This window comes from Copadichromis virginalis, linkage group LG13, assembly GCF_057382275.1.
Source record: "Copadichromis virginalis isolate Kocher_CV1m ecotype Utaka linkage group LG13, C_Virginalis_male_GT1.1, whole genome shotgun sequence".
Lineage (NCBI taxonomy): Eukaryota > Metazoa > Chordata > Actinopteri > Cichliformes > Cichlidae > Copadichromis > Copadichromis virginalis.
Genome location: NC_140630.1, coordinates 25,183,815 through 25,196,198, shown reverse-complemented (window position 1 = coordinate 25,196,198; position 12,384 = coordinate 25,183,815). Strand labels below are relative to the sequence as shown.

The 12,384-nt window shown below is 39.4% G+C and overlaps 1 protein-coding gene across 3 annotated transcripts in view; it reads right to left on the bottom strand.

The window, feature by feature from the left end:
* LOC146695770 (phosphofurin acidic cluster sorting protein 2-like) overlaps nt 1–12,384 on the bottom strand; it is a 47,355-nt gene that overhangs the window by 17,323 nt on the left and 17,648 nt on the right. For all 3 annotated transcript variants that reach the window (XM_085478176.1, XM_085478178.1, XM_085478179.1), the window contains exons 2-4: nt 8,901–8,988; nt 1,390–1,479; nt 553–678 (exon numbers count right to left, since the gene is read on the bottom strand). In XM_085478176.1, the coding sequence (XP_085334302.1) occupies nt 553–678; nt 1,390–1,479; nt 8,901–8,988 (304 nt within the window). The remainder of the gene's footprint in view (nt 1–552; nt 679–1,389; nt 1,480–8,900; nt 8,989–12,384) is intronic.

Below are 12,384 nucleotides of genomic sequence, written 5' to 3'. Positions count from 1 at the left end.
TTTGCTTGTTTGCAGAGAGTGAATACAGTGGAACGACTGCAGCAAAGTTTCAACGTCTGATATCAACACTGATAACAGAAAAACAAATACGGCCATTTTGAAAGTCAAATATAGCAGTTTGATGGCCGAAGATACGTGCAGGATCCAGCTGAGCACTGTACTCACATTAAAGGACTGCAATCAAGACAAAAAAAAAAAATTCCACTTCAAACAAACATCCAGCTCTCACTCAGGTGTTTCTGCACAGCATGCCTGACTGCACTGTTTTTATACAAGTGCATATGAAGGCAGATCCAGATGGTTCATAATCTCATACGGCAATATGTGTGATGACTGAGTCATCTGAGAAAAAAAAAAACGTGCATCACAGGAGGGCCTCTCTCTCTGGCAACCAAGACATGATAAACAGAAGCAAATAGCCATGTCAATCACTGTGAAAGAAGAATGCCATCGCAGGCTCCAAGCAAAATGAAATGTTCCTCAAGAACAGCTTACAATGAAACAAAAGTAAGTGAGTGAAATAGCTGCCTTAGTTAAGGCACTGTGCAGTACCTCTGCCATATTGATAACTCCCACAGCCAAAGTCTTGTAGCCCAGGATGGTTCGGTTCTTGTAACGTTTCCTCCTCTGCAGCATAATCTGCAGCCTATTGGCATCCCGCTTCAGAAAATGGGGGTACTGAAAATAAGACAAATCAAGTAAGACAAGCAAAATAATAAATTCATTATGTCCTGTAAAACGTAAGAGCTTTTGCTGCATACTTATAAAATAAAACAGTTCTGACTGTTTTTACTTCCAGGCAGTATTTTATCCTGATCTGACAAATGTTTAGATGCCCCACAGATAACTGCCATCAAACGCAGTATATACTGTGGCAACAGGCATATTATTAGTCATCAGATACATCTGGTATTTTACCAACCACTGTGCTCCTTGGACTGCCATTGAAGAATTTAAATTTTCACAACTAGAGCCCATAAATGCATTTATGAGAAAAATGCGTCACTTTTTTCTCAACCTTTTAGGATGTACTTGCCTCCCTCGGAAGTCACACTGTCCCAGATCTTTACATGTCATCTCCATCTTACCAGCATCAAGCCTTCACTCAACATCACTGTAATTTCACCCAGTTCTTACTCTTCTGAACTTGTGCATTTTTATCTTTTATACAACTTTATAAAACTCGTTCACTTAATTTTTTCACCTCTGTAAACTGCATTCTACTATTGCAGTCTACAAATGCCTTAAAAATGTCAATGAGAACAACACAGGAGATGCTGCAGAACTTTGATCTATAAATGGGGTAGACAACAGATTCCACACGCTCTTGCTCCTCAAGTAACCGCCATATTTGTGTGAGAATTCACAGTATAATGTCAGAGCGCTTGCCTGCAGTGAGAATGTGAGCTCCAGATCTGTCTCCATCAGTCCACTGGGTGGGAGGACATACTCGTTTGATCTCAGAAGACGCTTAGAACCCTGTAGGAGACAAAGCAAAGCAAAATGTCACAAAAATGCTAGACAAAAACTCATCACACCCAGGGACTTCCAGGAGTGACTTACTCTTACTTGAAAACACCATAAGCCTGTTCTAAAAATAAAAATGACAGTGTTTGCTGTTGAAACTGGGAACTGTTACACTCCCAAGCCCTCTTGCGGCGCGACTGTCTGTTCTGTGTTGCGGGGGATCCTTTCCGGAGCTGAGAGAAATTGGTGGAAATTTGAAACACCTGGTCAGTGTTCGGCACAGCTATTTAAACACTGCTTTCCTGTGGACATGTGCTGGGGGCTTTGCCTCGCAGCCCTTCTTCATTGCTTAAAACCACAGCTAGAGTTACAGTCGTGGCCGGTGAGACGATCACGACCGGGATGTTCCAATGTGACACTGGGAAGGACTAGTGGTCCAATCCCGGCTCAAAAAATATATATCAGGTAATGCTGACAACAGACTGATCAAAACCATTCAATTTGTTTTTTGTTTGCAGCCACACATTAGAAGCAGCGCACAAGTTCCTAGCAGGAGAGCTAACAGCATGTAGGAGGCAACAGCTTTTCTTTATTTGTTTGCATAGTTTATGATCAACAGCAGTTATGTGAGTTGATAAAAGCTCTGTTGATGACGACGACGTCTTTTCTGTCTGTTTTGCTGTCAGTGTTTAACTTGTTTGGAAGGCTTTGTTTTTTCTGTAACATGACATGTCCTCAACTTGACTGTTGCTTTACAGCTACACTACATAAGTAATGCACATGTGAAGTCGTGCACCCACAGTGAAACTGCGAGGATACAGAATTGGAACTAGTAAGACCATAAATGGCGCAATGAACCGAAATGAGACTTCTGCAAATAAATTAGGTGAAGGACCACAGTGTTTTATTTTAACACCGGTATTGGACAGGTACTTGGTACTGGCAGATATCCAATACCAAGGCTGAAAGCGCTTGTTTGCTTTTCATCAGGGCAAACAAATAACAGTTAAAAAAAAGAAAAGAATCACATACATGAAATCATTAGATGCTACTTGGTTGATAAATTGACCAAAAATCCTTGACACAAAAATCAATGAAGTAAAAAAACAAAAAAAAATCCCAACAAATCACATATTTTGTGTTTTTTCTTAACCGGTTATCAATGCAGACAACAGGGAGTGAGTGTGCATACCCTATTTTAGTACCAGCCTCCTTCACATTCACACATTTATGCAGATTCGCGCCTTGTGGTAGCCTAGTACAAACAGTCCTCAACTCCTTTGCTTCTACTAGGATAAGTTAAATAGCTTGTGCTAATATATTTAAAACAGTAACTCTCTAATCAAAAGCCTGCTATACTCAACATATTGGAAACAGCTGTGAGTATTCTTAATCATACTTTGAGTGCGATCTCTAGTTCACGCAGAACTAAGAGCATAACACTAAGAAAGTTATTAGTATAAATACATTCACACAGCTATTGTATTACACTTTTTACTTCCACTGATATTCAAGCTACTACTCAAAACCAAAATTAGCTTCATTACCTAATGCTTTCTATTCTTGTAGAGAATTGTCTGTTAAGCCGGTTGAGAAAGTCTCATCACCTAAGCTAGTACTGGGTTCTGGCACAATGATATGGTGACCTAACATTCTCGGGGGATTTAAATGGCACAGGCTGAACGCCGCCTCTTCCCTAAGTGTAACTGTAAAGACAGCAACACACAGCGTGTCCTCAGATGACCTGTCTCAGCCCTCAGCAGTTCCTTAGATTTCTGTGATATGCCTTGGATTAAAGCCTCTCGTGTTTCTTGCCAAATTACAGATTTCCACAACTAAGCGTCTTTTTCTCCCTCTTATAAACTTAAAATTGGGAACTAAAGTGTGATTATGAGGAAATAAATAGCATGTCAAGCCTTTGGCTCCTGATGTTTTGCCAGAGTAGCAGTGCTGTGTCATCCCATTGACAGCTACAAAAATGTCATGAACACTCAAAGCTTAGTTCAGGTATGTGCTCTATCTGATGATAAAATTAAATAAGACTTGGTGAGCAGTATGGAGTAGTGAGGATATCCAGTGTCTCTCTTAATACCCAGGAGAGAAACTCATGGAATAGTCCCACGCAGTGGGTACGACATTGGATCTGACTGTTGCAAGAGCTGCCAAATCATGTAACAGATACCAAATAAAATAGTTGAATGTGTGCTGAGGAATCATCACAAGACACCAGAGGGTCACTTTACACTGCAATATACTTCAGATGAGATGGCTTGTAAAATCTTGTTCTAAGTGATAATGCGTGGATCTGTCTGTATGTCCTTGTGATTAAGTGGCTTCCTTTTCAAGACATTCTTTGGCAAATTGTACAAATTAAGCTAAACCAGACCTAGCTTTGTCACAGATTCTATTTGCAGCTTTTAAGCATAAAACTTATAGGCACTGTAGACGCTGAAGTAGTTTGCAGCTGATTGTAAAGCAGGTGAAATGACAATTAGCACCTCCGGATCTGATACCACTGCCCTTAGTTACAAAAGGGTGGAATGCCTGCCATATGTTGGGAAAGAGTAGTTGCCTCAAGTCAAGTAGTAAAAGTAATTCACGAGTTTTGTTCACAAGTGGGAAAGAATAGAGTAAGAGACTGACAGAGGAATCTGCAGGTGCTGTAACAGCGAAGATAGAGCTGAGCCTAAAACTCACAGTTTAACAGATGAACTATGGAAACATCCTCTCACATAGTCACAACCTGTTAGTAGTGAGAAAGTACCAAGGTTTTAGTACAAGCAGCAGTAACTAGGTTTCTACAAAGAACCTACTTTGACTGTTTCCCTGGCAACCCAGGAAAAAAAAGAGTAATTAGATGATCGGACTGTTCGTTCATCGTTTTAAAGTTTTAGCAATATAATGGTGCAGATATGTATCACCACAACACACACATGCATACACACATATATTGCATTATACACACTTAAAGCCTTTTGCTATGTTTCTAGTACTGAGCAATCATGTGAAAATAAAGGGTAATAAACTATTTTTCTATGACACAATGTGGGATGGCAGTAGGAAAATCACTTATGTAAGTGTTTAACATATTTAATATGACATTGCCCCGGGGTACAAGAACTCTTTTTCTTTTTTTAGCTTCATAAAATAATTGTTAAGCACTCCACTGTGTCCACATCCAGAACTGGTTTAAGTACTTCTATGTCTTTAAAACTCAATGCAGCAAGAACACAATGCAATGTTCTAGCTTAACTCACAAAAGGTGATAGAGAACAATGTGCATTTAAAAAGCAGAAGGTGAGACACAAAACTTTAAAGGACTGAGGGTTTAAGGATGTTAACCGTTGCTGACTCTTAACAATCATTCATTTCTTTTTCTGTCTAACCTAATGGCACGATATGCTCCAGAGAGGAACGTGCTGCCAGTGCCTCGACAGTACCTGCAGCTTTTGTTAAGTATGGATATATTTATATAAAACATTAAGGTCAAATCTCTGTCCAAGTCTGACCTTGTCACTAACTTGAGCTCTATAAAGAGGCCTTATATGCACCCTCATGCTTACTGGCTAGTACAATGAATCAAGGCACAAAAGCAGAACACTCTGAAACTGCATGACATGCATTAACAATACAGAGCCTTGGCAAGGAAAGCTTGTACTGAATGTCCTTTGGCCCTCCCTTTCTCTCATCCTCGCTCCCCTGCTGCACACTTTGACTGTCTTTCTGGGGCCAGATGGGCTATGTTACAGACCTTCTCCCAAGCTTTACAAGCCTGTGAAAACAAGTTCAACTATACAGTCTCAAGGTTTCCTTTTTAGACATTTTCAATTCCCTTAATTGGACCCCCATCCCTTTTTTTGTTGCAGTAATGAGAAGGATTAAGGGTAGGGATGAGAGCTCAATGTGAAATTGTATTAAATAGATTTTAAAGGTTTTGAGGCTTCTGCCTTTACCCAACACAGTGTAAGTCAAACATGCACAAACACATAACTGGATCATATCTAAGTATACTGCAAATGGAAGTGCTTTGGACAACAACTTGCACTAAAATGAGAATTGAATGATGTTCTCCTATCATAATCCAGATGACACTGAGGCCTGCCCACAGCCTCAGTCAATTGTACACAAAAGACAGGAAAAAATTTGGGATCATGGAGTACATACGTAGAAGCAACATATGGAAAAATATGTATTACACGTAGCTACTTGAAAAGAGCCAGAAAAAAAAACAAAAACAACTTTTTGCAGACTAAAATGCAACGTCATCATTCTTTCTGCTTCAGTTTAAGCAGACGATCCAAATGTCTTTACATGAGCTCTGTGCGTGCATGCAGACCACTTAACCTAATGAGGCCCAGAGAAAGAATAGAGAAGGCCACGGACCATGCTGCAGAGACAACCCGATGACATGCAGTAATGAAGCTTTGTCATTTACTGACTGAAAACAAAGCCGTTCCTTTCCTCTGTCATCCTCCCCGACTGTCTCTTTTATACCCTCAATGTCTCTGTTCTCTCTAACCAAACCTGCTAGAAATTGCATTTAATGCTCCAGTTCCAGAGCCATCGTGAACAGAGCTTTGCTCTGCTGTCCTCCGGGCGGCTCAGCAGAAATGGAGAGATTTCACGCTCTGGAGACGGTGTAGCTCATGGATCAAGCCACATGTGGTTGCTTTCTTTCTCCTTCAGGATGACAGTAAAGAGAGGATGATTTGTTCCTTCTAGAACAGAATTGTCCAGTCCAGTACTACATAGACAAATTTTCAATTAAATACATATATATTAAAAAAAAGGGGGGGTACTTTTGAGAATGGGATTTAAAAAAAAAAAAAAAAAGGTCAAATAACGAAGAGTGGATTTTTTTTTAAAATAAAGTGTCTTTTATTTATATATATATATATATTAGGGGTGCAACGATATTCGTATCGATATTGAACCGTTCGATACAGTGCTTTCGGTTCGGTACGCATATGTATCGAACAATACAACATTTGTAATTTATTTTATCAATTTTCCTTCTGACGATGCTGTCTGTGTTGAGCGCTCAGTGAATCTGCGTTCGACTACTCCGCCTAGGCTGCACTGTCGAGCGCAGATCTACTGAGCGCTCAACACAGACAGCATAGTCAGAAGGAAGAGCGCAGGGCAAGCTAGCGAGACAGAAGTTAAGCTCTCCTTGCAACAGGCAAATTGACCCTCATTCAGATCTGGCGTTTGGAATTATTTTGGTTTTCATGTGACGTATGACCCTGAAGGTAAGCGAGTCATGGACTAAAGTAAAACAGTATGTTGGATGTGCCATGCAATGCTCAATTACATTGGTGTGAACTAGTGTGTTAGCGCAGTTAGCTTGTTAACGTGTTGGCCGTCTAGCCCCATGCACGGAGCGATCGGCGGTAGCTCGTTAACGGAGATTTGCCGTGTTGTGGCGTTAAGGTCATTTCAACGAGATTAACCTGAATGCACTAGTGGGAACACAACGAATATGACTGCACATTTACGCCGACATCATCCTAGTGCAAAGACAAGTGGAAGCAGACAAAAAAAAGCAAGCATGATACTAACTTTAGCAGAGTCATTTAGACAGCTGTTAGCACATGATTCTCCTTATGCTGCTGAGAATATAGCCCAGAAGAAGCGGATAGTATAGCTTTTATTTTGGAAAGAGACATTTCTCTGTAATAAACTCTCTTTTCCAAAGATGAGTGATTCCTCAATCAGATACAGGGCTTGCAATATCGCTAGCCCGACGATTTTTTCAGTCGGGCTACCAAAATCTATCTCTTCCCTGCCCGTCGGGCTATTGTAGGAAAAATATATGTCAATGCTTTTGCATTCTTTCAGAAATGTAGCTGGGTAATTATGTCATTGGCATCGGTGAGCCACTGTCAATATGTGACATTGAAGTCGCGTTTGAATTTGCGCTTGTTTTTTTGCTTTCACTTTGCAATCGTGCGAACTGTGTATAGAGAGCGACAGCACTGATTGGTGAGTGATGATAATTTGTGCACCAATTCCTCTGACATCGTCTTATTAATCGTTAGCTTACTATGCAAACATGACAAGTGAAATCTCCCTCAGCTTAAACATGTGAGAGGTTGATCGCGCAGAGAATCGCTGAGCTTATGTGAGTGCGTGTGTAAAAGCAGCAGGATATATATATTTTAGTTCTGCTGAGCCAAATAAGACAGGTCAGGGTGAAGAAGTGACAGCCAAAGAAAAGCTTACCACAAAACGGAGAAGTTATGACAAATCAGACTATAAGGCAAAAAGAAAGTGCAGCTTTATGGTTTCATGGACAAAAGAATTTCTGTGGCTGCGATATGACGAGCTAAATAACCAGGGCTGCACATAAGTGGTCCGCAGGTGCGCATTCGCTGTCAAAATAAAAAACACGCACAAGGGTTAGGGTTAAATTTAAAAACTGTACTTTTGAGTTAAAATATATATTTATAATTTTAATAAATGACAAATTAAAAATGCATGAACATTTTTTTGTATCGAAAAAATATCGAACCGTGACACCAAAGTATCGAACCGAACCGAACCGTGAATTTTGTGTATCGTTGCACCCCTTATATATATATATGTATATATATATATATATATAAAAATAAATCATATATATATATATAAATAAATCATACATATATATATATATATATATATATATATATATATAAATAAATCATACATATATATATATATATATATATATATATAAATAAATCATACATATATATATATATATATATATATATATATATATATATATATATATATATATATATATATATATAAATCATACATTTAACTGGAAATAGTAAAAAAAACATGACAGTACAACTTTGTACTTTAATCTCCATGTAAACCCAGGCTTCATCATGTTAAGTGAGGTCTCTGTTGATGCAATTTGGTCTAAAAACCAAACAAACACTTGTTCATATTCATATATTTTAGGGGTCGTTGTTTTGACAGAGAATTAATTTGTTTAAAAAAAACTGTCCAAAACACTCAGCTTTTTTAAACCTGACATTAAAATCACACACAAAGTAACCTCCATACAATATATTGAACGGAAATGTTGAATAACACCGAGATTAGGCGAGGCGTGCATGCACAAGCAATCAATGAAAGATACACAATCCGTCTTAAGGTGCTAATGCTACTGCTTAGCATGGTAATGCCAGTCTGCCATTTAAGGAACCTGAGAGCACGTGACTCACCACAGCTTCCTGTTCACCTAGGGAGGTTTTTTCTTTTTAATCAACCAGCAGGATTACTAGCTTGTCTTCTCAGTGTCTAGGCTTTGCAATTACATTCAACAGCATCAAGTAAAGAGGAAGCAGTGAAGCACAGACTCCAGATGGTGACACACCGCGATCTTACAACTGAGCCTGTTATTCCAATCACACTAGGGAGATTAACCCACCCACCTGTATTTTGACAGCTATAGACAGAGAGTTCAGCTCTTTATCCAGTTCTTTGAGGACGACCAGCTTTTTCAGTGTGAGGGTGCAAAGCCTGTGGAAAAGAAAACAACAGAGGTTGAGAAAAAGACCCGAGTAAAGGCACAAGTACAAGAGCACCTTCATTACTTGATGAGGAATCTCAGTGTTCAAGGCTACTTCTATTCAGCTTTGTGTCCCCTTAGGGAAAAATCTATGGCCTTTTTGTAAACAGATGATACACAAAAGTACTGCTGCTTTACAATTCATACTGTCTGGTTAATGGGCAAATTCCTTCTAAAAGATGGCATAGCACAGATGCTTTGACAAGCCACAAAGTACCATTAGTGAAGCCTGCAAATGCTGTTTGAGCATGATAATACACATTAAAATGCTGAGCAGAGAGGCTTATGGGATTCACTGCCGTGTTTATGATTAAATAAGATGAGGAAAAATTTGTTTTTTTGGGGTTTTTTTTAAGTGGGAGCTGTTAAGCTGTGATCCAGGATGGGTGAAATACAACGAAGCAATCAAACACAGTAACACATAATGTTTAATCAGGAAAAAAAAACCCACACAAACACACACAAAGAAAATGCACACAAACACACACACAAAATTCCTTTCCTCTTTCACGGCTATACAACTATTTCACAATTCTGCTTCCTTTCACCCACACCAGCTCCCCCCCAAGGAAACTTCCCTCTGCAGTGAGATACTCCACAAAAAAGTCAACAACTCTTAGGCCAAGTTTACTAAATTTCCTCCTGACCCACTTTTCCCACCAGCCCTGTTGGATTAAATTGTGATCAGCTTGAGCCAGAGATGCAGACAAGAAAGAAAAACAAATCAATCACTCAATTTTTTTTTTCAAGAGCCACTTTGCTATACTCACTTCATCCAGGCACTTCCTGCTAGACGACTATGATTCACAAAGACTCATACTGTTCAATACAAAGAAAAATGCGGTGTTGCAGATGACAAAAATGGAGTGGTTGTTTATTATTCCATGCAGGAGGATGACGAACACTGTTTGTTTTTTTTGTTTTTGTGTCTTTACTGCTGCTAAAGGCTCAAAGATAGCTTTAACAATTAAAATAACAGTTTAAAATAAGATTTTAAGAACAAATTGTATAATAACACTATAATTTATTATACGGCTTCAAATGAGATAAAGACCAATAAATTCCAAGGGAGGTTTTTCCAAGTGTCCCAAAATATTTATACACATTCAATTATGAATTAAAAAATATATCTGAACAGGTCACGAACTCAGTGTTCCTGTGATGACTCTCTCTAGGCCCACTTAGTGATGACAGTCCACTTGGCTACATAAAGTACCTCATCTGCCTTGGAATAACAGTTGCAAATCTATTTGAGGTTGGAGTAATTAAATGGTAAATCTTCTAGGTAATGCACGGATTCAGCTTGCCTTCCTGTGAGAATGACTCATCAGTCGGCCATAGCTCTCTGTCAGGACACAAGGAGAGAGAGAGAGACCGAAAGTAGGGCTGATGGTTTAACAACATCTCTATCCCATCACAGCTATCTCTCCTCGCACACACTCATTCTCCAGACTCTGATTCACATGTAATCAAAACAGCTTCAGGCGCTGAAGGGGGTCACCTAGGGTACTGGGAATTTTTTTTATTTTTATTATTATTATTAGAAGTGTTATCACCACTCCTGCCTGCCAGTGTGTTGTGTTGTAAGTGAAACTCATGGCCATCTGTTGTGGCCTGGTGCCAGGCTGGCCCTGTGCTCCTACATAGAGCCAGTTTACTTTGCCACTCAAACTGTGATTTCAGTGACAAACCAGGTGTAGCACAAAAACACTAATCAGTGTGGTAAAATAAGTAGTACACAATGATTCAAGGACATTTTAACTAGTTTCAGAAAAGATTGTGACAGTGTGTGATTTAACAGAAGAGGGGGGGGGGGGGCTGCTATTTGTGTGTGGTCTCCCTTCCACTTAGTAGACACTGGCACACGCTCAAGATAAAAATAGGGGCTTGCAGGAGCCCTTCACAAGTTGCATTAATCCTCCCTTTTTTTTCTTTCCCAACATTCCCACATTCCCAGAGAGACCCTGGGGTGGAATCATAGCACGCCTGTCTGTGCCAAATGGGACCAAAGCAAAACAGTGTTATCAATCCATAAGGAAAGGCAGGGTGAGTGCAGAATTTATAAAACAGTCTCCAATTCAATAGTTCTGTGAACAGGCAGTGGAAATGAAAGATAAGTGACATATTTTCTGTTTCCCAGTTGATAAGAGTCCATGAAATTCCTTTCAATTTCAATGCTTGTGCTGGTTCAGCCAATAAACTGCCTGCTAAGCTTTTCTGATTGAGTTATCATTGTGATACACTGAGTTTATTTATGCTAGAATCCTGGTTATAAGGTCTTTACAGGCTGAGTTTGAGAGGGGATTACAGCCTACAAAATGACTGGAAGGTTGAATCGACACCTGCTCAGACAGTTATTTGATAAAAGTTGAATGTTAGGAAAGGATTTATACATTTGTCGTGTATCTACCATAGCAGTGACCTTCACTGGTAGACTAATGAGCCCTGTCACATCACACAAACTGTTCTGAAACAGCTAAAGAAACACAAGAAGAAACTCACGGTTTTGACCTGGCATTCAAACTCTATACATCACATCATTTTTACCTTCAACAGAGAAGAGTGGACTAAGAATGCTAAGTTCAAATAGTGCTATGCGTAAAGACTGTACAAATCCTAGCAGGACGCTTAAGTTCACCAATGACTTCCTTTCAAATGGCACGTCAAAAATGATGTCACAACTGCTGGAGCGTGGTGGCTTTGGTATAATTTTGGCTGCTTCAGCCCGGCTGGTATGTCATCACTCAGCATGAGTAATGCTTCTCCATCTAAGTCCATTAGCGCGCCCAAGTCACTCACTGCACCATTACTAACTGTTAACCTTTTCTGCCTCTAAAGTAGAGCAAGGTCATTAGATTGCATGGCCATTTCCGCCTTTTAGATCAAGCAGACGTTCAGATATCATCAAGGAAATCAAAACTATGGAGGTGGCAAATGTTTCCATTTGTGTTAAGCAAGTAAAACTATCCAGACAAGCAAGGAACTGTTCAGACAAGCAGAGGAAAGATAAAGGATTTGCATGGAAATCTCTGTAGCTGAAATAGCAAACACAACAAACCTTGCCAACTATAAACACAACCTCATTTCTCTGGTAGTTTATTGCCAGTCATCAATTTTTTCTGGTCTAACCATGGAACTAAAACTGTATTACTGCAATGAGAAAAATCAATATAATCAACACTTCTTATGAGACAGATGGACGCTGTGAACTGGCAAAAAAAATGTACCTTATAGATCAAATGTTTCTCTTTGCTGTATTTGGTTTTAGGTTTAACCAATCTTTTCTAATTTTCCTCGGATGCAAAATAAACTGTGAAGTTGCTGTTGTAAAAGACGGTCTGTCTGTA